At 36.6% G+C, this 26,391-nt stretch overlaps 1 protein-coding gene across 1 annotated transcript in view; it reads right to left on the bottom strand.

Moving 5' to 3' along the window:
- LOC150101399 (protein sel-1 homolog 1-like) overlaps nt 1–24,456 on the bottom strand; it is a 279,247-nt gene extending 254,791 nt beyond the window's left edge. Inside the window, exons 1-2 of the mRNA XM_090400935.1 lie at nt 24,099–24,456; nt 7,087–7,878 (exon numbers count right to left, since the gene is read on the bottom strand). Of these exons, the coding sequence (XP_090257061.1) occupies nt 7,087–7,876 (790 nt within the window). The 5' untranslated portion in view covers nt 7,877–7,878; nt 24,099–24,456. The remainder of the gene's footprint in view (nt 1–7,086; nt 7,879–24,098) is intronic.
- Nucleotides 24,457–26,391: the final 1,935 nt, after the last annotated feature.

Here is a 26,391-nt window from a genome sequence, read left to right as displayed (position 1 = left end):
CCATCCTTTAGATGAGTAGAACTGGTTAAGATATAAGGTGGGTATCAATTTTAGAGTGCATGTGGAGAGAGATCAAAACAAAACTAGAAATTTATTAGTTCTAATGTGTTTCTAGCAAAATATCATAAGGAAGGAAGCGAGTTATTGTTGGTATAGTGGAAAGTGATATTGTCTGTCATTTATGTAAAAGAAAAACTATGTCAGGATGTTCAGGGCCAGCCTTCTCTATAAAGGGGCCCAGGTGCAAGAAACCTTTTGGGGCCCTAAAATATTTTTCAAAAGGTAAAAATTAAAGGATTCGAAATAAAAGTATTATAAAACCTGCAAATGATTTTGGCACAGGAAAACAAAAAAAAACACATTCGAAATATAACAGGTTAGCATAACGTTTACTGAACACAAAACAAAAGTATTAAATAATTAAAATAAATAAATATTTAACACAAACAAAAGTAACCTGGCTCACCAACTAGCGCACAAAAACTATTTACATTAATTATTGTTTAAAGTAATAAAAAAAATTAATTTGAGCATATAAAAAAATAAATAGGTTTACTATTTAGGGGCCTAGTTTTACTAACAGGTATATTGCTTAATATGTATTTATTTAAAAATGAATTTTTTTTTTTTCTTCTATGTCATTAATCATTTCCGAAAAATGACAATTTTTGGCAATTTCCTTTTCGATGCTTAATATAACAAGTGCATTTAAGCGTTCTTTGCACATACTTGACCGAAGATAATTCTTTATCAATTTTAATTTGCTAAACGAATGCTCTGCACTTGCTATAGTAACTGGTAACGTAAAGAAAATTTTCAATACAGTTAGCACATTTGGAAATAGTTCATTATAACTATTATTTAATATATATTGCAATATGTCTTGCGCGTTATTTACTTTTTTTTGGTCCAAGATCAATTCTCGTAACAAATCAATTTCCTGGATTTATTTACATCTTTACTATAATATTTTACAAAATCCCTTGAGCGGTTTTCTAGTTCATTTTTTTCTAATGTTTTTATATCAGCGATTAATTTAAAAGAAGAAATAACATTGGGTATATTTTTAAATCTCTCATCTATTTGTACAATAACAGTATCAATGAGTGACAAAAAGTGACAGCTAAATTCCTCTACCGGGTTTAGTAAAACGGAAAATAATCTTTTTCTTTTTCGAATTCTTTTTTCAGGGAAGTCTTCGGAAATATTCAAGAAACTTGAATATTTCCGAAGACTTCCTAATGCAGCAATAATTTCCTCTTGAAATCTATGCGCCAAATGATGCACAATTTTTTTTTTTAGTATTTTTAATTGTCATGACCTATTAGCATAGGATCATATTTACTTAATAATTCTATTAATTTTTAGACGACACAAAAATGCTATAATTTTTGTGTCGTCTAAAAATGTGTTAAATTTTGATCTTAAATTTTGGATTTCATTTTTAATTTTATTCACTAAATTAAAAGCAGAGTCAAGAACAATTGTTTTTGCTTGAAATAGTTTGTTGATACTATTAATTTTTGACAATATTGTAAACTACACCGATAAGCTTAAAATAAATGGCATTTCTTGTAATGAATCTAGTAGACTTTTAGCTTCAAATACTGCTATGTTATCATTAATTACACCAATAAATTCTTTTAAGGCATTATAAGTTTGTTCAAACTGTGTATACACTGGTTTGACTGTGTCTATTTTGGCTTCCCATCGAGTATCACATAATGGTTTAAGCGTAATATTTAAATGTTTTTGTATAATTTCCCACCTTTTTGTAGATGCAGAAAATACGCAGTATAAACATTGCAATATTCCGAAAATTTTTTTACAATATATACTACTGGAAGCAGCATCACAAATTATCAAATTAAAAGAATGTGATAAGCAAGGTACATAAATTGCATGAGAGTTTAAACTAATTATTCTAGATTGTACGCCTTTATATGTTCCCTTCATATTGCTACCGTTATCGTATGCTTGCCCTCTACAATTCATAATATCTAAATCAAGCTCAGCTATTCTTTTTAAAAGCAAATTTGCTAGTCCTTCCGTCGCATCAGTTACTCCAATAAATCCTATGACTCATTTATAATTAATTTTTTGTCTACAAAATTTACATATCTAATAATTATTAAAGTTTGTTCCTTGTGAGAAATATCAGGAGTACAATCCATTTGGACACTGTAATATATGGCTGCTTTTATGTAGTCTTTAATTTTATTAAGGACTTAATTACCTAATGCAGCAATAATTTCCTCTTGAAATCTATGCGCCAAATGATGCACAATTTTTTTTTTTCGTATTTTTAATTGTCATGACCTATTAGCATAGGATCATATTTACTTAATAATTCTATTAAACTTAATAAATTTTCATTATTCGGCATTTCTATTGTTTCATGGGATCCTCAAAATGACAGATTATATTACTTGCTAAAAATAGAATTACATCTACAATTTTTCGGAATAGTAATTTTAGACGTTCCATTTCTTTATTTATATTAATTTGATTTGTTCTGCCAACAGTCGAACATAAATTAAGCCCTTTTAATAATTCTTGCCAAGCAATTCTTCTTGTGCTATCTTCTATCGAAGGTCAGCAACCATCTTGGCGAACAAACTGCGCTCTTGTGCTAATCCGAGCAGTTGTGCACTGCTCTTTCCTGTCCACGTCTTGATGTTGTCAAACCATGATATTCTTTTTCTTCCTCTAGTTCCTTTGCCATCAATTCTTCCTACCAAAATAGTTTGTAGAAGTTGGTATTTGCTGTTTCTCATGATATGGCCAAGATATGATGTTTTTCGTTTCTTGATTATTTGTACAAGATGTTTAGCTTTGCCAATGGATTTTAAGACATCTTCATTGGTAATTTTTTCTGTCCATGATATCTTTAGCATTCTTCTGTATAGCCACATCTCAAAGGCTTTGATTTTCTTGATGGTTGTCGCCTTCAATGTCCATGTTTCAACTCCATAGAGCAGAATAGACCACATGTAGCATTTCAGCATTCGGCATCTGACTTCCATGTTTAGGTCTTTATTGCAGAATAGTGTTCTCATTTTCATGAAGGACTGCCGTGCAACTTCAATCCTTGTCTTTATATCTATTTCTGGATCCCACCGTTCATCAAGCCTATATCAACAGTCGAACATAAATTAAGCCTTTTTAATGATTCTTGCCAAGCAATAAAAGAATTAAAGTGACCAACAGAAAGCTCATGATCTCGAATTACAGATGACAGTTTCCTCCATTTATTAAAACCATATATAAATCGTGTTGATTGATCTTCTCCTCTTCTTTTGGAAAATAATACACAACAAAAGCAAAATACTGAGTCTTGAGCTTTTGAGTAAACTAACCAGCTGTGAAGCCGAGTTTCATCATTTGGCATTTTTTATAAATAGTACGACGTAGAAAATGATTTACCTTCAACATTCTTAACGAGTGCGTCTTGATGATGTTGTTTAGGTCCGGTTTTAACACAAAATAATCAAAATTTATCAGTTATAATATTTGGCCACAAACCTAGATCATTAATATTCAATTGATCACCATCGTTATTTGCTGTATCCAAAACGTTTGTATAATCAGACGCATCTTTTTCGACGAATGCCACAGTTTCTACATATTCGTTGTTTGGAGTTTTCTTCTTCAGTTGAAGTTTGAATCGCAACTGCTGAAGTCGTAGCAATTTCGTTGTCAGATTTATTTTGTAGCCATGAAAACAAATCTACTTGTGACTTTTGAGATTTTGCTTTTGTTCTTTTCTGCTGATTTCCTTTTTTGACATCCAGAGGGATACTTTCTTGGCATGGACATTATGGGTTAGGCTTTGTCTGTCGAATAAGTAAATAATATTAAATATTTTTATCCCATGAATTAACAAAAAGTTAAATATGTACATACTTTTTACAATATTACAAAATTTTAGAAACACTCAAGGAATGTGTTTATTTTTTTCGTTTGTTTACTTCAGTACATCAGTTTCACCCTTATCTATCACTATTAACTAAGTTGAAATTAACGTAGTTGAGATCTAATCACGTGCAGACAACACTTCATAATCCTTAATATTGATAATATATTTCACATAGCTTTAAAAATAACTTACTGTATTAACTGGAATATAACTGGTCCTCACACATAACTCGCATCCCTGATTTTACTTTGCTAAAAAAAAGAAATTGAAAAGTTTCGCGTAATCTCGCACAGAATCACGTTCACCTCATGGCAATAGTGATTCACTTCCCATGGCAAACCACGTGCCCTCTATACTAGCCAATACGTCTGCAGATGCAAGTAAAAGCAGGTCATTTTATTGTATCACTGAATAAGGTACAAACATTTGCAGTCTGTGTAATATATTTCTCAACAAATAGTGCAATTAGACATATGGGATAAAAATGGCACTAACTAATGAATTGCATGTCCCTTCCCCCAAAACCTATGCCATTTAGCTGCAAGCAAAACCATATGCTGCACTAGCAAACACTAAAAACTAGATGTGTGGGAGTCTGTCCCCACAGCTCAAATGAAGAGCAACAATAAAAATCAACAGAAAGTGTTAAAATTCGTAAACGTGTTAAAGCTAGGAAATATATAGTGAATATTGTTATAGCACTTTCAGATACTGAATTTGGTTGAAGAGAATTAGCATTTCAATTCAAAAATTGTCTGCTGACTTTTGACTCGCGCGATCTTTTGTTAATACCACAGCAATCGTATGCACATATTTTTACTGGCCTAGTACCATGGCTGTCGTTCATTAGTCATTCGTGAAGGATTGTTCATTAAGTATCACAAGTCTTGTAAATTACTGCTAATTTTTGCTTGAAATAATGGGAAAGCAGATGGTGCTATTTGGGTAGGATGCACACAAAGAAACTGCTCTCTAGGCAGGAAATAGTAATTGCAATATATGCGGGGATTTTACGAAAAAACTGAAAACTTTAGTTTCCGAAAATCAACGTAAAGGAAATTTGCTTTTATATCTAATAAGTTAAACATATTAATTGACAATAAATACTTCCAATCCATATTTTAATGACTTACGATTTAATAAAATCAAAATACCAATACATTTTAGAAAACGGATACGTTCTTTATGAAACATGAAAAGATATATCAAATGATGGTAAAGGAGTCATGCAACGTCTGGATGCCTGACGAATAATGCAACAACTGAACTGGACAAAACTTGTCCAGTTCAGTTGTCGCGTTTATATTGCGGAGATATATTGATGGCTTGGAAATAGGATGTTTTTCTAATTTTCTTATTACTTATTATTATGAAACAGTTGGTAGAGTTTAATAAATTATTGCATTTTTATTTGATATAGCTGTACTTAATAAAATTGTATTATATTAAGTTAAAATATGTCACCGAAGATGTTTGAAATGTATTTTTTTATTTAATTATTTTTTAAGATGTGCCCTGGGTTGCGTGCCAGAAAAAAGTCATTGGCGTGCCACGTTTGGCAGGCATGTTAAGGGTTGTCCATCCCTGCTCTAGACTAACCATATATAAAGAATATAATAAATATTTTTTCAATGATTTCGATAATGAGCCAAATGATATAAATGTGTAACAGATTAGAAAAAAACTAATGATGAATCGGGCATTTTAGCATTTCAGAGTAAAATCGAAATAATGTTTGTTAATTCTTACACACTGCATAAACTCATCAAAAGGGTTAAGCAAAAATAGTAATATAATAGAGAAACACAGAGATATTATTATTACCTGGGGCCCTAAAATCCTGTCGATGAAATCCCATTAGTTATAAGAAATTAGAAGAAAAATAAATAAATAAAATAAAAAAGTAAGTTTCCGCAAATGTGTACCGACTGTGCCCACTCGATCGTGGGGCCCGGGTGCATTGCACCCACCGCACCCCCAATATGGCCGGCCCTGAAGATGCTAAAAAAGACAATACCGGATAACAGCTCTTTGCTGAGCCTAGTGGCCTTAACAAGAATCCAGAGGGCACAAACTGCAATTTAAGTTAGGGGCAGTTTTTAAGACTTAATTTTTGCAATTCTGTAAATGGGTCACACTGCATAGGTTAAGTGTGAAAATTGGCGGTTTTATTATTAGCTACTTCTAGGGTTGAATTTTTTTGCTTGGATACCTTGGTAAACTTTGCTGGACAACCAAGATCTAGACTGCTGTTGGGAGGCTAGATCAGTAAAAAAAAAAAAAAAAATCAGATTAAAGTGGGAGCAGGATTCCCATCTGGCAGCATTTTAGTGCACAAGGATACTAGGAATTATCTGACTTATCAACAAAACTGATATCAACAGCATGTGTGGAGGGAGAAGTATTCAGAAGTTTAAGGGTATCGGATGGTTAGGTGTAATATGCTATTCCAGTGGTAGGTGGCCATCTGGCACTGGATGATTTCTAATAATAAATACCACTGCAGTTCTTTCAGCTTGACAGTGGGATTGGAAAAGGGAAGGCAGTTTGAGTGGTTGACACTGAAGTCAAAAGAAGACAATCGATTATTTAGGTATTTGGACTGCAGAAAATCAGACTTCAGATTCATATTCAAAGAAATTGAAAGTGAGAGAGAGAGAGAGCAAAACATCATTGTGATAAATCGACATGTTAGTCACATTCCAGGAGCAGAAAGCAATTTTTGTAGGAAACTACCATGGAATATATTACAGCCATTCTAGTCATATCAGCCCACTCTGCACCACCACAAAAAAAAAAAAAATAAATAAATAAAAATAAAAAATAATAATTCTAGGCAGTCCATTGTTCTAACATAATTTCTGGGTGAAATGCCTAAATTGAAGTCTCCATATTATAATATTAATACTGTATTATATGTGCATCGAAACACAGTTGTAATTATAAGGAAAGATTAAAATTTCATTAGAGATGCCAAGAAATTATATTATTGGTTTTAATCCTTTATCCAAGTAAGCCAAACAATGTTTTGTATGTGAAAGGATTAAAACCAAAACTGTCATTTTTGGTTTTAATTACATTTTTAATTTATGGTAGACCAAGTTAATAAAAATTTTTAAAATTAAAATTTCACTTCAAAAATACAAAGCAATAAAATTAAACGATACCTTGTTTTTCTTCTTCTGTTAGTTCAATTGTACTTTGTTGGTCAGATGAATCAAGAAAAAAGTTGGACCGCACAATATTTTCTTCAGTATTTTGATTTATTTCTTTCCTAATAGCATCTGGAATAACTTTGTCTATATCCAAATTTCTCTCTCTTGATTCTTCAGCATCAAAATCAAGCATGTCATCTTCAGCTGGATGTGTTAATTGTTCATTAATGATAATGTCAGAATCCTGATTATCAGACATATCTGCAACATCTCTTAACCTGTCTACATCCTTCTGATTTTCTAAATACAATCCAGTGTTCTCATCAGACTTTTCTTTAATCAAATGATCATCAATAGATTTTTTGGAAGACGTTTTTGTAGATTTATCGACAGATTCCCCTAGAGGTACAGTATTTTCTTTAACATCATTCTGAAGGTCACTTATACTTTCATGAACAGAAATATCTTGATCAGATGTAGAAATATCAATTTCCGTTTTAAGATTTTCAGAATTATCATTTTCATTAATATTAGAATTATCATGCTGTGATATTTCCTTTTTATTACTGCTAACATCAACAACTGGTGCATTTGTCTGGAAACTTTGATGTTTGTCATTTAATATGACATTTTCTTGTTCATTTAAGGTGCTCGCTTCAGTTGTTTCATCATTTTTTTTATTCTGTTTTTTGTCAGCTCCTCCAGAAAATACCATTATTAAAATGCAGAGTAAGACTATAAAGGTTTTTCTGTGTGAATCTCCCATATTTAATATCTCTAATAAATACATAGTATACAGCATACCTGCATGAAATTAAAAAAAAAAAGGTAAGTTTCTAAATATATAATATACAAAAGGAAAATACTTCTAATTAAAAAAAAATAAATAGAAAAATATATAAATCCCCATGAATAACTTAATTTTAGGGCACACCAGTTATTTTGAGGTAAATAAAAGGAACAGACTTTGACAGGTAAATGTTTTTATTAGAATGCCACATACCCTGAACAGAAGTACTGCACAGCAACAGAGATCGTTATAAGTTATTTAATGTTAAGTGTGGAATGTTAATAATATTGTTATGTAAGCTTTGACTGGAATAAAATCTGAAATGTGCAAAACATTAAGGAAGTTACTAAGCAAAATAAATGAAAATCACTAATTATAATAACAAATCCTTTGACTATAACTGTCATCATAATTAAGTCAGAAAATGTAACACAACAGTTTCTATGCATTATGCCCTATTGTAAAATGAGCAGACACTAACAGTTTTTCAGTGGATATGTAATGAGAAAGAAAAAATTAATTCCATCATTTTTTTTTCTGTTCAACGTTTACAAATTAATGTTAAGATTAGGAGATAAGAAATTGAAGCAGAATGTGAAAGAGATATAGTATTTTCAGGTTATTATCATTTCATTAATAATAACGGATAACTTGCAGCCAAAAAGAGATTGCCCATGTGACATCTGTGGAAGACAGTGCCTTTAAGACAATCTATGAGATAGAGGCCAAAAGGACATATACAACTGATTGTTTCTGTCTCCATAGCGTACCGTCATTATAACATAGGGACTGTTAAGTTAGTTAACGGAAATGGCTACACAATGATGCTGCTGGATTTTGCATTAACATCTGTAAAGGATACCACATGGAACTCTTATACAAACTGAAGCAAATGTGGGATGGATATTATTATTATCCAGGCCTCCATGGAGTCAAAAGACTCATCGTGGGAGGTCATTTTTAGGACACACAAAGTTTATCATACCACTCCTTTAACTCATTGACTGTTCCTGCACTAACCACTCTCTCTCTCAGGCAATGCATTCCGAGTTCCAATCACCCTCCACGCAAAGAAACCACTCCTCACCCTCTTGTGCACAGCCACGTTTCGTAACTTCCAGGGATGGCCCCTTGTCATCGCTCCTTCCCGCTGTTCCACCAAGTGAAAGAACTCTCCAATGTCTACCCTGTGTCATCCTCTCAACAGTTTAAAAGTCTCGATGATATCACCACTCCTATCCACCAAACTCTGCAGTCCACATTCCCTCAGTCGATCATCATAACTCATACTGTACAATCCAACCATCTTTGTTATCCGTCTCTGTACCCTTTCCACAGTCAATTTATCTCCTTTAAATCCTGGAGACCAAATCTGAGAACAATAGTCTAAGTGTGGTCTGATCAGTCTTATACAATGGAATGATACCTCTTTTATCTCTGCAAGTAAGCATCCTTCTCAGTATTGCAGCAATCCTCTGAGTTACCCTCACCACCTTTGCAATATGATCCCTGAATTTTCAGTTTTCTATCAATCATCACCCCCAGATCTCGTCTCCCCTACCTCCTCCAATCAAGTATGCATCCTCCCTTCGATGGATCCCAAACCTCAAGACTTTACATTTTGCTGCATTGAACCGACACCCCCATTCATTTGCCCATCTGTCTAGTTTATTCAAATCCTCTTGCAGGGCTGCCACATCTGCACTATTACTGATAACCCTTCCCAGCTTCACATCATCTGCAAACAACTAAATGTCCCCTTGCAATCCATTGACAATATCATTGATATAAAGGTTGAATAATACAGGTCCCAGTACTGAGCCCTGTGGAACCCTACTTGTAACTTCTGCTTCCTTGATATTGCCCCACAATACACAACTCTCTGATACCTATCAGTCAGCCAATCCTGAATCCATTTGACTAATCCAACATTTAAACCCATGTGCTGCAACTTAAATATCAGCTTATCATGTGGCACCCTGTCAAACGCCTTTGCAAAATCCAAAAAAAATAGCAGTATATGCCTTCCCTCATCAACTGCTCGTCACTTTATTATAAAATGCAATCATATTACTAAAGCAAGAGCGTTCCTTAACAAATCCATGTTGATTCTCACAGATAACATTACCTTTATCTGCCCAATGCTGTATATAGTACCTCGCTAATTTCTCCAAGACCTTAACAACTACTGATGACACACAAACTGGCCTATAATTAGACAGTAGCGGACTTCCAGTCTGCTACTGCCCTTATGCAGCAGCAATATCTAGACAATATTAGCATTGTCTCTAAACCCTGAACCTGCCCTATCCCTCTAGTATTAAAACCTCCTCCAGGATGAAATACACCAAGAAAGTTCTCATTGAACAACTCCACCATGTCCTCTGCATCATTCGTTCTATTCCCATTTTTATCCCGCAATGTCATTCTTCAACAAATCGTTTCTCCGCCTACTAGCCACATAGCTAAAAAATTCCCTAGGATTTTCTTTGGATCATAGTGCCAATGTCTTCTCATATTCCAGTTTTGCCTTGCTCACCATTCTGATCACTCTCTCCTGGCCTGTGTCTTATATTCTTTGTGTATTTGTCCTCCACCCCTCTCCTTATATCTCTTCCATAATCTCTTTTTCAACTGCAGTTCCTGTTTGATATCATTTGTCATCCACTTTACACCAAATTGTGTCAGCTTCTTCACCTGTGGAACACAGCTTATTATTGCTGCTAACAAATATTCTTTCACAATTTCCCAAGCACTAATGATATCCTGGCCTTCCAATTATGTCCTCCATGGAACTGCCCCTAGTTGATACCTAAGCCTGTTATAATCTTCTGCCTTATAATTCCACATACTTTCTCTTTTCTTTGATACACCTGCATGTCTGTTCATCTTCCAAGTCAAAACAACACGGTCACTCTCTCCAACTGGTGGGAGAGATGTCATCTCACTTATTACCAGCTCTTCTGATGTTATGACCAAATCCAAAACTCTTGAACCTCTTATAATAAATTTAGTTTAATCCTTTATCCAAGTGTGAGCAAACAAGGTTTGCGCCTGAAAGTATCTTCAGGACTGGGTTAAGGTGATACAACACCAGGGCAACTCGTTGCAAAGGTGGAGCAAGCTACCAACACTCCTATCTCAGTATCTCCTATAATGCAAAACACATCTCCTTACGGATATGTCTAATGTTATGCATTAAGGGAAGGGCCACTACCCAGACCAGTTTCGACCTTTATTGAGGTCTTGTCAGTGGGAGCCAGGCCCAAGTCGAGAAATCAGGCAGAAGCATTAGCAGGTCATCTCCACCTATATATTGTATCACCTTAACCCAGTCCTGAAGATACTTTCAGGCGCAAACCTTGTTTGCTCACACTTGGATAAAGGATTAAACTAAATTTATTATACTCTAACCAAGTGGAAAATAAACTTTCAACATCTTGAACCTCTTGTTCCCTCTATTACATGCTGCCGAAGACATTTGTTCCTCAAGAATTCCAGAAATTCTATCCCCTTCTTACTACTTGCATTTTCCTCTTCTCAGCTTATACTGCTGTAGTTAAAATCTCCCATAATCATTCTTCTTGCACTTGCCAAGCTCAACTGCCTAAATATCTCCCGGTTTCCACCTTCTCTGCTCCCTGGTTTATAGCAACACCCCACTAAATATCCTCTCTTGGCCACTTCTAACTCACACCAAACGCTTTCAAAACCATTTGTGTCACTGCCTTCCAAAGCCTCCACTCTTAGAGGACATAAGTCATCACTTATCATAAGCAGCACTCCACCACCACGTTTCCCATTCCTATCCTGCTGAAAAATGCTGTACCCTGCCACTTCAATTCCGGTTATTATATCATCCTCCGTCAACCATGTCTCAGAGATCCCAATAATCTTTGGCCAGGTTGATGCTATCAGCACCATCAATTCATCTCCTTTATTTTGGATACTCCTGGCATTAGTATAGAGCATAAAAATGTCACTGCTTCTATACCTATCATTATCCCCTCTCAACCCCCTGGACTCTATGTTACATGATATCGTCCCCTTCCCACAAGAGGCCACCCCTGCTACCATCCACCCTGAGAATTCTAGTTTCCCTGCATTGACACACTGACTCGTTCAGAAAACAGCAATCTTTCCAGATGCCTTCGTCCTTCCTCATTCAAATGCAAGCAGTCTCTAGCATACAGTTCCCTTCTGTCCTCAAACGCCCTCCAAACATCCACGTATTCCAATCCTCTCTTCTGACACATTCTGGCTATTATGCGATTCAGTATTGCTGCTCTTCTGCTCAGCTCGTCACTATCATACCTTGGCAACACAAACAATCTTCCCTCTCTGCGTTTTCTTTTGCACAACTTCAAGCAAGAATCTCAGAACTCTTGCTGCCTGATTTACACTGTCTCTCAAGTCATTCATGCCCACCATCACAATGATTTCATCCATCCTTTCACCCCTCTTAATTGCCATAGCCACATTTCCTATCATCCCTCCAGGCAAACACACCTCTGGCATCCTATCTTGCACACCAGAGATCGAGTCTCCATACATCAGGGATGCACAAACTTGTTGAGGCCAAGGGCTGCATAGTTCTACTGTTACTTATGGGAGGGCTGCCAAAAAAAAATTTTAAAGTTATCTACCATATATTGTTTATTTTATTTATACCTATCATAATTGTTACAAAAAAGGTAATAAAAAGTAAGTGAATTTAATTTGATGCATGACAATGCATTGATTTGACAATTGTTTTGATACTTGGTTCGAGTTTTGTAGGTAGCCAACCGCAAAATTCATTCTAAATTTTCATCAGTCAAGCGGTTCCTATTTTTCGATTTGTTAATATTCATGACTGAAAAAGTTTGTTCACAAATATATGTTGAGCCAAAGAGGCTTGCACATTTTAATGCATTATCTAGCAACCGTTCATAATTGTTTTTATCAACACAACGATAGAAGTTTAATAAATCGCCTTCGTTAAATTTATTTCGCAGGCTCTCATCGTTTTGAATGTCGATGAGTTCGAGCTGTGCTGATTCGGGTAAAATGGGAAAAGGATTGCTAAATAAATCTAGCAACGGTTTCACTTTTTTAAAATCAGAAAACTGATCCTAGAAGGCTGATAAAGTTATCGATCATTTCAACATACACAGTTTTGAAGTTGACATTGAACTTTTCAGAAACTTTCTTATAATCAGGAAAATGGATGTAATTCCCTGACTACAGTTGGATTTGAAATAGATTTATCTTGCAATGAAAAGACAAAATGTGGCCATAAAGCTGAGTAACCAATTGATCTTTGCCCTGAAGTCGCGTATTTAACATATTTAAATGATTAGTAATGTCAACCAGAAAGGCTAAGTCAAATAACCAATCCGGATTTTTTATGGCAGGGACGTTTTTGTTTTTTTCAGTCATGAAGACTTAAATTTCATCAATTAATTTTAGGAACCGCTCCAATGTTTGTCCACAACTTAGCCACCTCACTTCTGTGTAAAAAATTAAGTCACCATATTCACTTTCAATGTCTTCAAGAAACTTTTTAAATTGTCGGTGATTAAGGCTACGGGATTTTATAAAATTAATGATTGAAACCACAACTTTCATGACATGCTCAAATCCAAGTTTCTTAGGGCTGAATTTTGTCAGATCTAAATCAATTTTGGAGCACTGTTCCAAAAGCCCAGTGAACATGTCATTACCTTTCATTTGATCTGACAATGAACTCATTCCAATCAGCTTCTCACTTACCTCAAACTCTTGCGTTATTCCACGTGCAAATATTAACAACTGGGCTGTGGAAGTAATGTCAGTTGATTCATCAATAGTTAATGAAAAATAGAGAAATTTCTTTGAATAAGATGTTAATTGGTCCTTTACATTTTCCGACATTGCAGTAATTCTTCTTTGCACATCCTGTTTAACTGAATTTTCTCAACATTTTTTGGCTGATTCTGGACAAATTTTTTTAGCAGCTATCTCAAGGCAATCTTTAACGAAATCTCAGTCTGTAAATGGTCGGCACCTTTTTGCTATAAGGCGAGATATTTCAAAACTTATATCTGTTGCGATTTCCGAATCTTGAATAGGTTTTGTAAACATCACTTGCTGACCTGTCAATTCTCTTTTCAAAAATGAAATCTTTTGTTTACATAGTTCTTCAGGTAGATTTGGAAATGTAGAATGCAGACTTTCATAGTGTCTCCTTATATTGTATTCTTTTGGTATAGCTACAGCACTTTTGCAAATCAAGCACACGATATTATTAAACGACTGCACAAAACCATATTTTTCGGTCCAGCTATCCTGAAACTGCCGTTTTTCATCCTGTAGTTTGCTTTTCCTACTTGGCCCTGCTTTATCCATTGTAGAATTTATTTTTTATCGTTTCCTAGGGGTGATAACTAATTGTAGCAACCGCACCTATGAAAACAAAATACTCATATGACAAATAGACGAATTATAAAATTTGTTGAAATTATTACTAACCGATTATCGCAAGTAGACAGGCAATCATGACGTCACATCTACTTTGCTTTGCGCATGTACCATTTTTAAAAATTACCTATCGTGTAACTTGTTAAAAGTTAAAATAATACACGGCGAGGCGGGCCACCAGCATATCAACGGAGGGCTGCATGCAGGCCACGGTCTGTGCATCCCTACCATACATCAAACCTCTAACGACTGCATTCCTTGATTGCTCACCTGCATCCCTCACTCTCCTCTAACCCTTTCTATGTGTGTTCCCCTACTTACCTGCTGTCCTCGCATTGCTCTGTCCCTGGTTCCAGCACTCCCTCGCATTCTTCTCACTCCCTCTCTTCTACTGTTTCCATTCTCCCCTCCTCTATCATTCCCATATATCTCTCTCTCCTACCGTTTCCCTTCTCTCCCCTCCTAGCATTCCCATACCTCTCTCCCCTACCGTTTCCCTTCTCTCCCCTCCTAGCATTCCCATACCTCTCTCCCCTACCGTTTCCCTTCTCTCCCCTCCTAGCATTCCCATACCTCTCTCCCCTACCGTTTCCCTTCTCTCCCCTCCTAGCATTCCCATACCTCTCTCCCCTACCGTTTCCCTTCTCTCCCCTCCTAGCATTCCCATACCTCTCTCCCCTACCGTTTCCCTTCTCTCCCCTCCTAGCATTCCCATACCTCTCTCCCCTACCGTTTCCCTTCTCTCCCCTCCTAGCATTCCCATACCTCTCTCCCCTACCGTTTCCCTTCTCTCCCCTCCTAGCATTCCCATACCTCTCCCCCCTACCGTTTCCCTTCTCTCCCCTCCTAGCATTCCCATACCTCTCTCCCCTACCGTTTCCATTCTCTCCCCTCCTAGCATTCCCATACCTCTCTCCCCTACCGTTTCCATTCTCTCCCCTCCTAGCATTCCCATACCTCTCTCCCCTACCGTTTCCATTCTCTCCCCTCCTAGCATTCCCATACCTCTCTCCCCTACCATTTCCATTCTCTCCCCTCCTAGCATTCCCATACCTCTCTCCCCTACCGTTTCCATTCTCTCCCCTCTCCCACTGTTTCCATTCTCCCCTTCTATCATTCCCTCTCGTCTACTGCTCCTATTCTCTCCTCTTCTAACATTCCCAAAACTCTCTCTCTCTCCCCTACTCTGATTCACCTTGCATTTATCTCTTCCATTCTCCTACTCTGATTCACAAGACATTCCACCTCCTCTTTCAGCTCTTCTATCTCTCTCTCTGCAAGTCAGTCACTCTTAATCGAAATTCATTCTCCTAAACAAAACCATCTCCAAAACTTACAGTCACTCGTGCCTACACTATCGACTATTATTTTCTCATTCATATTTCTTTCTTCATTCTCTCCTGTCACACTACTCGTCTTCCAATATTCATTTCCCATTCCTGAAGCAATTAGGTCAGTTATCGATATATCTAATTCATTTATTTGCTCCCACTGCCTGCATTTTGCGCACATACGCACTCCCCCCCCCTCTCACAAGCCACATATCCAACTCCCAAGACGCATGCATTGCATGCCACAAAGTCCCTTATTATATTACATATAATAGAGTTCTTAAATGGCGAAGGACTTGGTGACACGCCATTTGCGATTGCAGCTGAATCCGCCATCATTCCTTACTGCCGAGGAACTACTAAAGTAATCATTAATTATATATAAATGCTATATAAACACTGTATTATATATAAAAACACTATATATATATATATATATATATATATGAAGCCAGTGATATGAAAGCAAGGTTGGATGAAGGACAGATTCCAAGAGTAGTATATCGAGAGACAAAATCCAGAAAAATACAACTGGCTACATGATGCAGGGATATGTGCTTTGACTACTGCTATTTAATTTGTATATTAATGATATAAGAAATTATCGAAAGCAAAATATTGAATTCTTTGCTGACAATGCAAAATCAGGTAGTGAAATAGTTGATCAAGATGAGCAGAGAGATTGCAGGACAATTTAAACAGAATGATAGTATAAGCAAAAAAAAAAAGGGGGGGTGTAGAAGCAATTAGAAGACTATACATTTTGGAAACTGACAGATTACAAGCATTGTAATATAATATCACACTGATGATATCTACAATGACATTGGGAAGGATTTGATAGGTGATATACAGCTGTTTGCTCATGATGCAAAGATAGGAAGTTCATAGGACATTTCAACAATAAAAATAATACTGAGAACAACCCATTTTCACGTGTAAAACATTGAAAATCTGTTGTTCTCAATTTAAATAGAGAATAAGCACCTCCATAGCACAATTGGAAGAACAACGGTACATTGCACCCTTCAACTGAAATAGGCCTAAGTTCGATTCTCGTCACGACGGGAGAAATCTTTATCTGGACGATTTCAATCGAAGGTGAGTTAGCCGATCTCGTATGGAGGTAGCAGGATTTTTTCTCCTGGAAACTCAGGTTTTTCATCCCGCACACAGACAAATCCGCTGTACAGAACACACGTAATTTACAGAAAAAAAATACTAGTTGTAGTGGTGAAGGTGGGCAGTAGATGGAGATGATTCGTAGTAGAGGTTCGGTGTAGTGGTTGAGACAGTTGTAAGTGTTCTCCTGCGATGAGTCTTCGGACTCATAAGGAATAATAATAATAATAAATTTAAAAAGGTCAATTTAAATAGAATGACAGTGCAAGCAAAAAAAAAGGGGGGGGGAGCAATTATAAGAGAAAGATCATACATTTTGAAAATTTACAGATTACAAGCATTCCCCCACCCCTTTTACACTGTTAAAACAGTGAAAATGGGGGTTGTTCTCAATTTCACTCCCACCCCCCCATGGATGCATCTTGTTCCAACCAGGTAATATGCTGATTTTACCAACTTTAAAAGATCAGTTAGCTCTCAAGAGCCACATGTAATAGGTTCTTTGTACCCTTGTTTCTGGCATGTGTTTTTATGTTAATGTGTGTTACTGTTTGCGATGGGGGTAGCAGGTTGGTTTCACTCACTTGTAAGAAGGGAGATTAGCTCTCAAGAACCACAAGCCAGAGATGTCTGGTAGTGTACTTTGCTTCTCTGCAGTAGTGTTTCATTTTTTTTTTTTAAATTACATATGCCTTTGTTTGTTATTCTGATTTGTTTAGTGTTTTATATCTGTTTTTGTTTGTTCTTTTACTTTGCATTGTAACTTCCATTGATAAATTATGTGCAAAGGAGAGTTCACAAATGTTATCTTTATTTTTTTATATACCCAAGATGTTCATGGCATTCTGTAAATTCCTTTTTTTCTTGTACTTGTCAGCACAGTCAATATTGTTGTTGTTTACGATATTAGTGGTATTTCTTCAATCATTAATATTCTATAAATTCTTTTTTTCTTATGCTTGTCAGCATGGTTAATGTTGTTGATGTTTACGACATTATTATTATTATTATTATTATTCAGGCCTCCATGTAGTCAAAAGACTCATCGTGGGAGGTCCTTCCTAAGAACAAAGTCTGTCAAGACTCATCAAGGAGAGGTCAACCGCCTAAGAAATAAAGTCTATCATACCACTCCTTAAACTCACTGACCGTTCTCGCTCTCACCACTCCATCAGGCAATGCATTCCACGGTTCAACCACCCTCAATGCAAAGAAACCACTCCTCACTCTCCTGCTCACAGTTTCCTTTCGTAACTTCCATCATCTTCTTGTCATCACTCCTTCCCACTGTTCAACTAAGTGAAAGAACTCCCCACTGTCAACCCTGTAACCACCTCTCAACAGTTTAAAAGTCTCAATCATATCACCTCTCCTTCTTCCATCCACCAAACTCTGCAGTCCACATTCCCTCAGCCGATCCTCATAACCAAAATTGTACAGTCCTGAAACCATCTTTGTACCCTTTCCACAGTTAATTTATTCCATTCAAATCCTGGGGACCAAATCTGAGAACAATAGTCTAAGCGTGGTCTGATCAGAGACTAATACAACGGAATGATAACCCTTTTATCTCTGCAGATAAAAGGGTTATCAGTGTCCTTCTCATAATTGCAGCAATCCTCTGTGTTACCTTCACCACTTTTGCAATATGTCCTCTAAATTTCAGTTTTCTATCAATCATCAACCCCAGATCTCGTCTCCCCTACTTCCTCCAGTATAACTCCTCCCATCGATGTTTCCCAAACCTCAAGACCTTACATTTTGCTGCATTACACTGACACCCCATTCATTTGCCCATCTATCTAGCTTATTCAAATCCTCTTGCAGGGCTCCCTCATCTGCACTATTACTAATAATCCTTCCCAGCTTCGCATCATCCGCAAACAACTGAATATCCCCTTGCAATCCATTGGCAATGTCATTGATATAAAGGTTAAACAATATAGGTCCTAGTACTGAGCCCTGTGGGATCCCACTTGTAACCCTCTGCCTTCTTGAAACTGCTCCACCATACACAACTCTGATACCTATCAAACAGCCAATCCTGAATCCAGTTGACCAATCTGACATCCAGACCCATGTGCTGCAACTTAAATATCAGCTTATGTGGCACTCTGTCAAATGCCTTTGCTAAGTCTAAGAAAATTGCAGTATATGCCTTTCCCTCATCTAATGTTCTTGTAACTTTATTATAAAAGGCTAGCATATTGCTAAAATAAGAGTACCCTTTCACAAATCCATGTTGACTCTCACAGATAACATTACCCTCATCTGCCCAATGCTGTATACAGTCCCTCATTACTTTCTCCAAGATCTTTAGTTGTTAAGATCTTGATGACACACAAACTGGCCTATAATTAGACACTGCCAGTCTGTTACCACCCTTATGCAATGGCACTATCTTACCTTTCTTCCATTCCCTGGGCACCTTTCCCGCAGCCAGACTTCCATTAAAAAGCCAGGTTAAAGGCACTGTCAGTTCCCTAGCACATTCTCTCAAAACTCATGGTGAAATACCATCCAGTCCCAAAGCTTTACTGACATCCAGAGTACTCAGTATGTGAAACACACTCTCCTCCTGTACCTCTAAACTGCCCTATCCCTCTAGCATTAAAACTGACTCCTCTAAGTTGAAATACTCCAATAAAGTGTTCATTGAACAATTCCACTATGTCCTCTGCATCAGTCATTCTATTCCCATTTTTATCCCATAATATCATTCTTCCACAGTCATTTCTTTCTTACTGGCCACATAGCTAAAAAATTCCCTAGGATTTTTTTTTGAATCTTAGGGCCAATCTCCTCTCATATTCCAGTTTTGCTTTCTTTACCACACTAGTCACTTTTCTGGCCTGTGTCTTATATTCTTCATGCATCTTCTCTTCACCTGTCTCCTTATATCTCTTCCATAGCCACTTTTTCGCATGCAATTCCTGTTTAATATTGTTTGTCATCCACTTTACTCCAAATTGTGTCCTCTTCTTCACTCGTGGTATACAACTTACCATTACTGCTAACAAATATTCTTTCACAATTTCCCATGCACCAATGATATCCCAGCCTTCCAATTCCTCCCTCCATGAAACTTCCCGAAGTTGACGTCTAAGACTATTATAATCACATGCTTTATAATTCCACATAAGTTCCCTTCTCTTTGATACTACTGCATGTCTATTCATTTTCCAAGTCAAAACCATATGGTCACTCTCTCCAAACTGGTGGGAGTGATATCATCTCAGTTATTATCAACTCTTCTGATGCTATAACCAAATCCAAAACTCTTGAACCTCTTGTTCCCTAAGACATTTGTCCCTCAAGAATTCTAGAAATTCCATTCCCCTATTGCTACATGCATCTTCCTCTCTCCAATTTATTCTACTGTAGTTAAAATCTCCCATAACAATCATTCTTCTTGCACTTGCCAAACTTAACTGTCTTAACATCTCCTGGTCCCCATCCTCTGTGCTCCTGGGTCTGTAGCAACACCCCACTAAATATCCTGTCTTGCCCACCTCTACCTCATACCATATGCTCCCAAAATCATTTGTCTCACTGCCTTCCAAAGCCTCCACTCTTAGAGGACATAGGTTGTCACTTATCATAAGCAGTACCCCACCACCACGCTTTCCCCTCCTATCTTGCCAAAAAATGCTGTATCCAGTGACTTCTATTCCTGTTATTATATCCTCTTCTGTCAACCACGTCTCAGCGATCCCAATAATTTTTGGCCAGGCTGATGCTATCTGCGCCACTAATTCCTCTCCCTTATTCCAGATACTCCTGGGATTAGTATAAAGCATATAATGCCATTGTTTCTATACCCAGCATTATCCCCTCTAGACTCCACTGGGCTCAGTGTTACCTGATGTCGTCTCCCTTCTCCCAAGTATCCATTCCCACAAGAGGCCACCCCTGCTATCATCCTCCCCGGGACAAACTGACTTCGTTCAGAACAGCAATCTCACAAGATTGCCTACGTCCTTCCTCATTGAAATGTAAGCAGTCTCTCGCATACAATTCCTCTCTTTGCTCAAACGCACTCCAAGCATCCACATACCAGTCCTCTCTTGCCACACATTCTAGCTATTATGTCATTCAATATTACTGCTCTTCTGCTTTTTGATATTTCTTTATTCTTTGATTTTCTATAAATTCTTTCCATTCTTCTTATGCTCGTCAGCACTGTTAATATTGATGTTTATGACATTAGTGGTATTCTTCACTCCTTAATGTTCATTTTTGTGTCTTCTTTTTTTCTGTTAATGCTTGTGTTGGGACCCTCTACATGGCAAAAGTAATGTTGGTATTTCTTCACTTAGTTTTTCACCCCATGTGCATGCCATTTGTGTTATGTTTATGCTGTGGATTCTCTCGACATTTTATATGTCTCTGCAAAAATCAATCATCTCGAATTATTTGCTACATTGTTCTTTTTCTTCATTTTACAAATAGGCGTAACGTTATGGGTGATATTGTTCATGAATTTTCAGTGTGTTTTATTATTGCTTTTTAAGCTCGAGACTGTTTTCCTATCTGTATCATGTTTTGTCTCTGTACTCTGTTCTCCCTGAGTTCTGAGGCAGTTGACTGACCATTTAAAGTGATGTCAATCACATGACACACAGATATATTATATGATTATCAATTTCTCAGTTATCATTAAAGCAACAGCTGCCATATACTTTTATCAGAAAAGTCACTGAAAACTGGTAGGTACTGCAGGCAGCTTTGTATTGCAAAGCATCCAAATACAGCATATGTAAGAGAATACTTAACTCAAAATATGTTAAACAAGAAGGCAATACAAAAAGAATGTGAATTCCACCCAAAAAAAGGTTATAAATCTAATGTGTAGTAGTAGTGTGGCTAAGTTAAAAGTCAGACAATCCAGAAATCCTGGACATTTTCCAAAAGAGAAATTTACAAGACACAAACTCCAATATAGCAGGGTGGCAGTTCCATACTAAATGGCAAAAAATTTGGTATGGAAAGCCCAATGACATACAGTGTAGAACAATTGTGCAATTTCTGAGCTTTAAAAAGTCCAGACTGTATATCAATGGCTCCAAGTCACTGCTGTAAAGTCATGGTTTTAAGAAGGATGCAATATTTATGCATTCTACATAGGATGCCAGGATAGCAATCACAACAGAATACATCTAAGGTTCACTTCACATCTATGATTTGCTAATCCTGTGCAAGAAAAAACTCTAACTGGTTATCACACAGTTTTTTTAATTTTTTATTAATTAATTTTTTTTTTTTTTTTTTTTTTTTTTTTTTTACAAGTTCCTAAGATAGAGGCTGAACAGGAACATTTCAGTAGAAATTGCAACATAAATTGTAACGCAAGCAGAAACTATTATAATGTAAATATTAATATACTCAACTTATTATTACAAGCGACCTCCAAGGAGTCAGACTCATCAAGGTGGCTCACATATTACCCACATCACATATCATATCTTCTCTTTGAGTTCATTCACACTACCTGAACTCACCAACCTTGAAAAGTAAGCCATTCCAATCATGCACCACTCTATGAGAGAAAAATATCTCTCTCACCTCTTTCTTGACTATATTCGTTCTCAATTTCCAGGGATGCTCTCTTGTCCTCTTCCCACCTTGAACATACAAGGTGGGAAGAGGACAATACAATAAAAAATTCCATCCACTAGTATATTATTATATGACCCTTTTAGAAGTTTATGTCTATTCATATTACTCCTCTTTCACCTGTTTGTGATATCTGCGGTCCATATGTTCTCAATCTGTCATCATAAATCTGCATTCCCCAGTCCTGATATCATTGGTAATACTGTGTAAGGTGGGAAGTGGACAACACAATAAAAAATCCCATCCACTAGTATATTATTATATGACCCTTTCAGAAGTTTGTATGTGTCTATTATATTACTCCTCTTTCTCCTGTTTGTGGTATCTGCGGTCCATACGTTCTCAATCTGTCTTCATAAATCTGCATTCCCCAGTCCTGATATCATTGGTAATACTGTGCAAGGTCGGAAGTGGACAACACAATAAAAAAAATCCGATCCACTAGTATATTATTATATGACCCTTTCAGAAGTTTGTATGTGTCTATCATGTTACTCCTCTTTCTCCTGTTTGTGGTATCTGCATCCATATGTTCTCAATCTGTCTTCATAAATCTGCATTCCCCAGTCCTGATATCATTGGTAATACTGTGCAAGGTGGGAAGTGGACAATACAATAAAAAATTCCATCCATTAATATATTATTATATGACCCTTTCAGAAGTTTGTATGTGTCTATCATATCACTCCTCTTTCTCCTGTTTGTGGTATCTGCAGTCCGTATGTTCTTAATCTGTCTTCATAAATCTGCATTCCCAGTACCATATGTAATATTTCTTATTCTAAGACTCAACCCAGGTCAGCTGAACACTCTTATCATATGCTGATATTCCATCAGTCCTTATGGCTGAATTCTTAGTTTATGCAACAGCTCTAACACCTCCTCTTCATACACCCGGCTGATAGATTTTAGCAAAATCTCACTTCGGCATTCATTAGTTGAACAATCGTTTCTGTATCTGCTGCCCACATACCATCTTCATTCAGTCAAGTTATTCTTTCACACACATTATCTTAGTTGCAACACGACGGAATTACTTTGGATCAGTTTTGGCTTGCAAAGCCCATTTCTTTTACTAATCGCACTTAACTAGGAGGTTATTCCGATTTAACCATATCTGTGAAGCTCATGTCAAAATTTCGCAGTCATTAAGAAATAAAGATAAGATTATACAAAACTTAACGGTGTGATGGGTTTCGATACACAACATTAATAGTTCCTTCTTTTTTTCTCGGCCTAAAGCCTAATAATTAGCCCTAATTTGCTGTAGATTTTGCAACATCTCATTTATAGTATGCATTATATAAAATACATTATTATACTGCATGTCAATCAGAAACACTATACAGAATTAAATATTCTAGCTGTTAGAGTAACAACGTACACTGCAATGACATTGATTATCCTCACATAAAATGGATTGCCGCTACTTTCTGAATTATATCGTTTAATTGCTTAGGTTTCCCTTCATTGTACATGATAATCTTTTGCCTTTTAACTGAAATCAACACTGGAAAAGAACCAGTATATCCTGTACAATCACTTCAATGTGTGTATATATTAATATAAAATGAAGGTAAATAGCTGTCAATTCATAATATCAATGGTCACACGGCATTTTAATGAGATCATATTAGAATAATTTAAGAAAAATTGAAAGACGTACACGTCATTTCATCAAGTGGTAAAGTTAACTACTAGAACCTAACAAAATATAAACTTACCTAATTAATGACGCAAGCCATGACAGCAGATTAAATCCATGCCACCACAACAAAATTTATTATTACCATCGTTTAAATCCTCATCGTTTCACAGCAACACTCGCCGAAAAATTTTGGACAAACCTTCGTATGCCACGTACTCTCTATAAATAACACATAACAGAGTGCGTCGAGTTTATCCGACATATGCATTATAAAGCTATCGTTAGCCAATAATTTGCTGCAACGTTCTTCATTGGTATCTGATGTCTTTGCATAACATGAAAATCACGTAATTAACTCTCATTCAGGTTATAAAGAAGATTCTAAGCCAAACAATAATAACTCATTGACAGAAGAAGAGGGGTAAACTCATAAGTAGCACACCTGACGTCTGCTTTAATCACTGATCCTGAGAGAGACATTCAATGATATTAATAAAATAATTACTATATTAGCATAAACAATTCATAAGTAGTAATGCTAAGTGATATACAATTAAAGGAGTGAATATATTAGGTCATAACTCAAAAGAAAACGAAAGTGAATAAAAATATTCATCGGGCAATCATTCCACGGAGTTTTACAGATGTTTATATTAGACAGCAGCAAGTAAAAACGTATTTTTCCTTCTGAAAAACGAAAGTCAACGAAGAATGGTGTCCAATGAATGTTCTGCTAGCATTTGTAACAATAACGAACTCAGCAGTGGAGAAGACCACATTATTTATCCCTATACCGACCGCCCTTGACGCGTTAACATTATCTGTGTAATGAAGAACCAGTACCACCGACAAAAAATTCAAGAAATTTTTGCGTCTCGGACCACTCAGGGATGGGGGATAATAGTTCCAGTCGCTCTTGTGAGAGACTCTAGAGAGGAGATAGAAGAAAGGGGGAGGGAGAGATAGAGATAGAAAGCTCATTCGATTATTGTAAGTTAACTATTGACCAAAATAAGTAAATTCATCTTCTAATGTCTTTTCATCTGATAAGGGAACAGGCGGTTCTGTTATAGCACACTTTTTTTTATTGAGAAATCGGTTGACAATAGCTACGGCTCTCGCCATCGAGAGGTTCAGCGGGTTGCCATAGCCTTTTGGATATGAGACGATGTTTTTTAAAAAAAAGAAAGAAAAAAGTGTAGCTCAGTAGAAGTGGCATTTGCACTCTACAGTGCTCAGCCGAACGGCGAAAGGCGTTCGAGTCTAGTCGCCGACTAGAGGAACTTTTTCTAAGCCTTTTCTCGACTGGTTCCAGAGTTAGTCGATCTCTGGCACAGGCTAGCCGGATTTTCCTCCAAGAAACTCGGGATTTTCGTCCCGTAAACTCAAGAAATTGGCCGTCGAACCCACACTATTTTCAGACATTAAATATATTGTGTTAGGGACCACCAGATGGCGGCACTTACTAGCCGCGTTCTTCACTGTGTGCCTATTAATTAGTGATAGCCTAGGGCCAGCTATCACTGAGTGGCTACCAGTGGAGACTGAACTACCCACTCAGTCTCCAAAAGGTGGACAGGGCTTAAAAACGGCCTCGCCTACTCCCTATATGGGAACAAAAAGCCGTTAGCTATTCTTTTTCCTGTAATAAGCAGTAGCCAACACGAAATGACTGAATGGGGCAACCAAGAAATCCCAAGCTTGTGACTCTTAAGCTGTAAGAGGAGGTCTATAAACCTGTTGATAAAAATCGTAGATACGCGACAGATATTCTTTTTTCCATCTTTCGGTTGGTCCAAATTTAAATGGTAATGTTTGTGTCACAGGAGTTTCTTACATTTCCATATGACTAATTTCATTTAACTAACACACAAAGCAAAAGATAAAAACTCTCTTCAAACAGCAGCAGAAGCAGGTATAATTCTTCATTAGTGATTGCAGAAAATAGTTATTGAAATCGATCATAATCCAAAAGGCCTAGACTAAAATTACCGGGAAAATAATAAATAAAAAAACAGAATAACTTCTCTAATGCCTTGTGCCACAGGAGATCGACGGAAATCCTTTCAGCCAAAACTTTGCGAAAATGATGGATGGACATCAAGTTTCCACTTTGGTCATCAGTGATAGCTTAACTCATGCCTATCAATGATTTTGAAAACATTTCGGAGAGACCAATCAGTCGCGTGCTCCCATCAAATGATCATAAAGCATTATGCTGTCAGAAAATGCGCAGTCTTCGCCATTTTTTTTATTATTATAAATGGCAGAGTTAAAAACTCGAGTTTACAGAGCGAAAAAAGGAACTGTTCGCTAGCTTCAAAATTTGACAGCATTCAGAAACAAACAAACAAACAAAAAAAAAGACA

Source organism: Typopeltis vanoorti, chromosome 11 (assembly GCF_054136105.1).
Source record: "Typopeltis vanoorti isolate ZY-2024b chromosome 11, IOZ_Tvanoo_1.0, whole genome shotgun sequence".
Classification (NCBI taxonomy): domain Eukaryota; kingdom Metazoa; phylum Arthropoda; class Arachnida; order Uropygi; family Thelyphonidae; genus Typopeltis; species Typopeltis vanoorti.
Note: the sequence above shows the minus strand (reverse complement) of the source record. Positions and strands in the feature narration are given on the sequence as shown.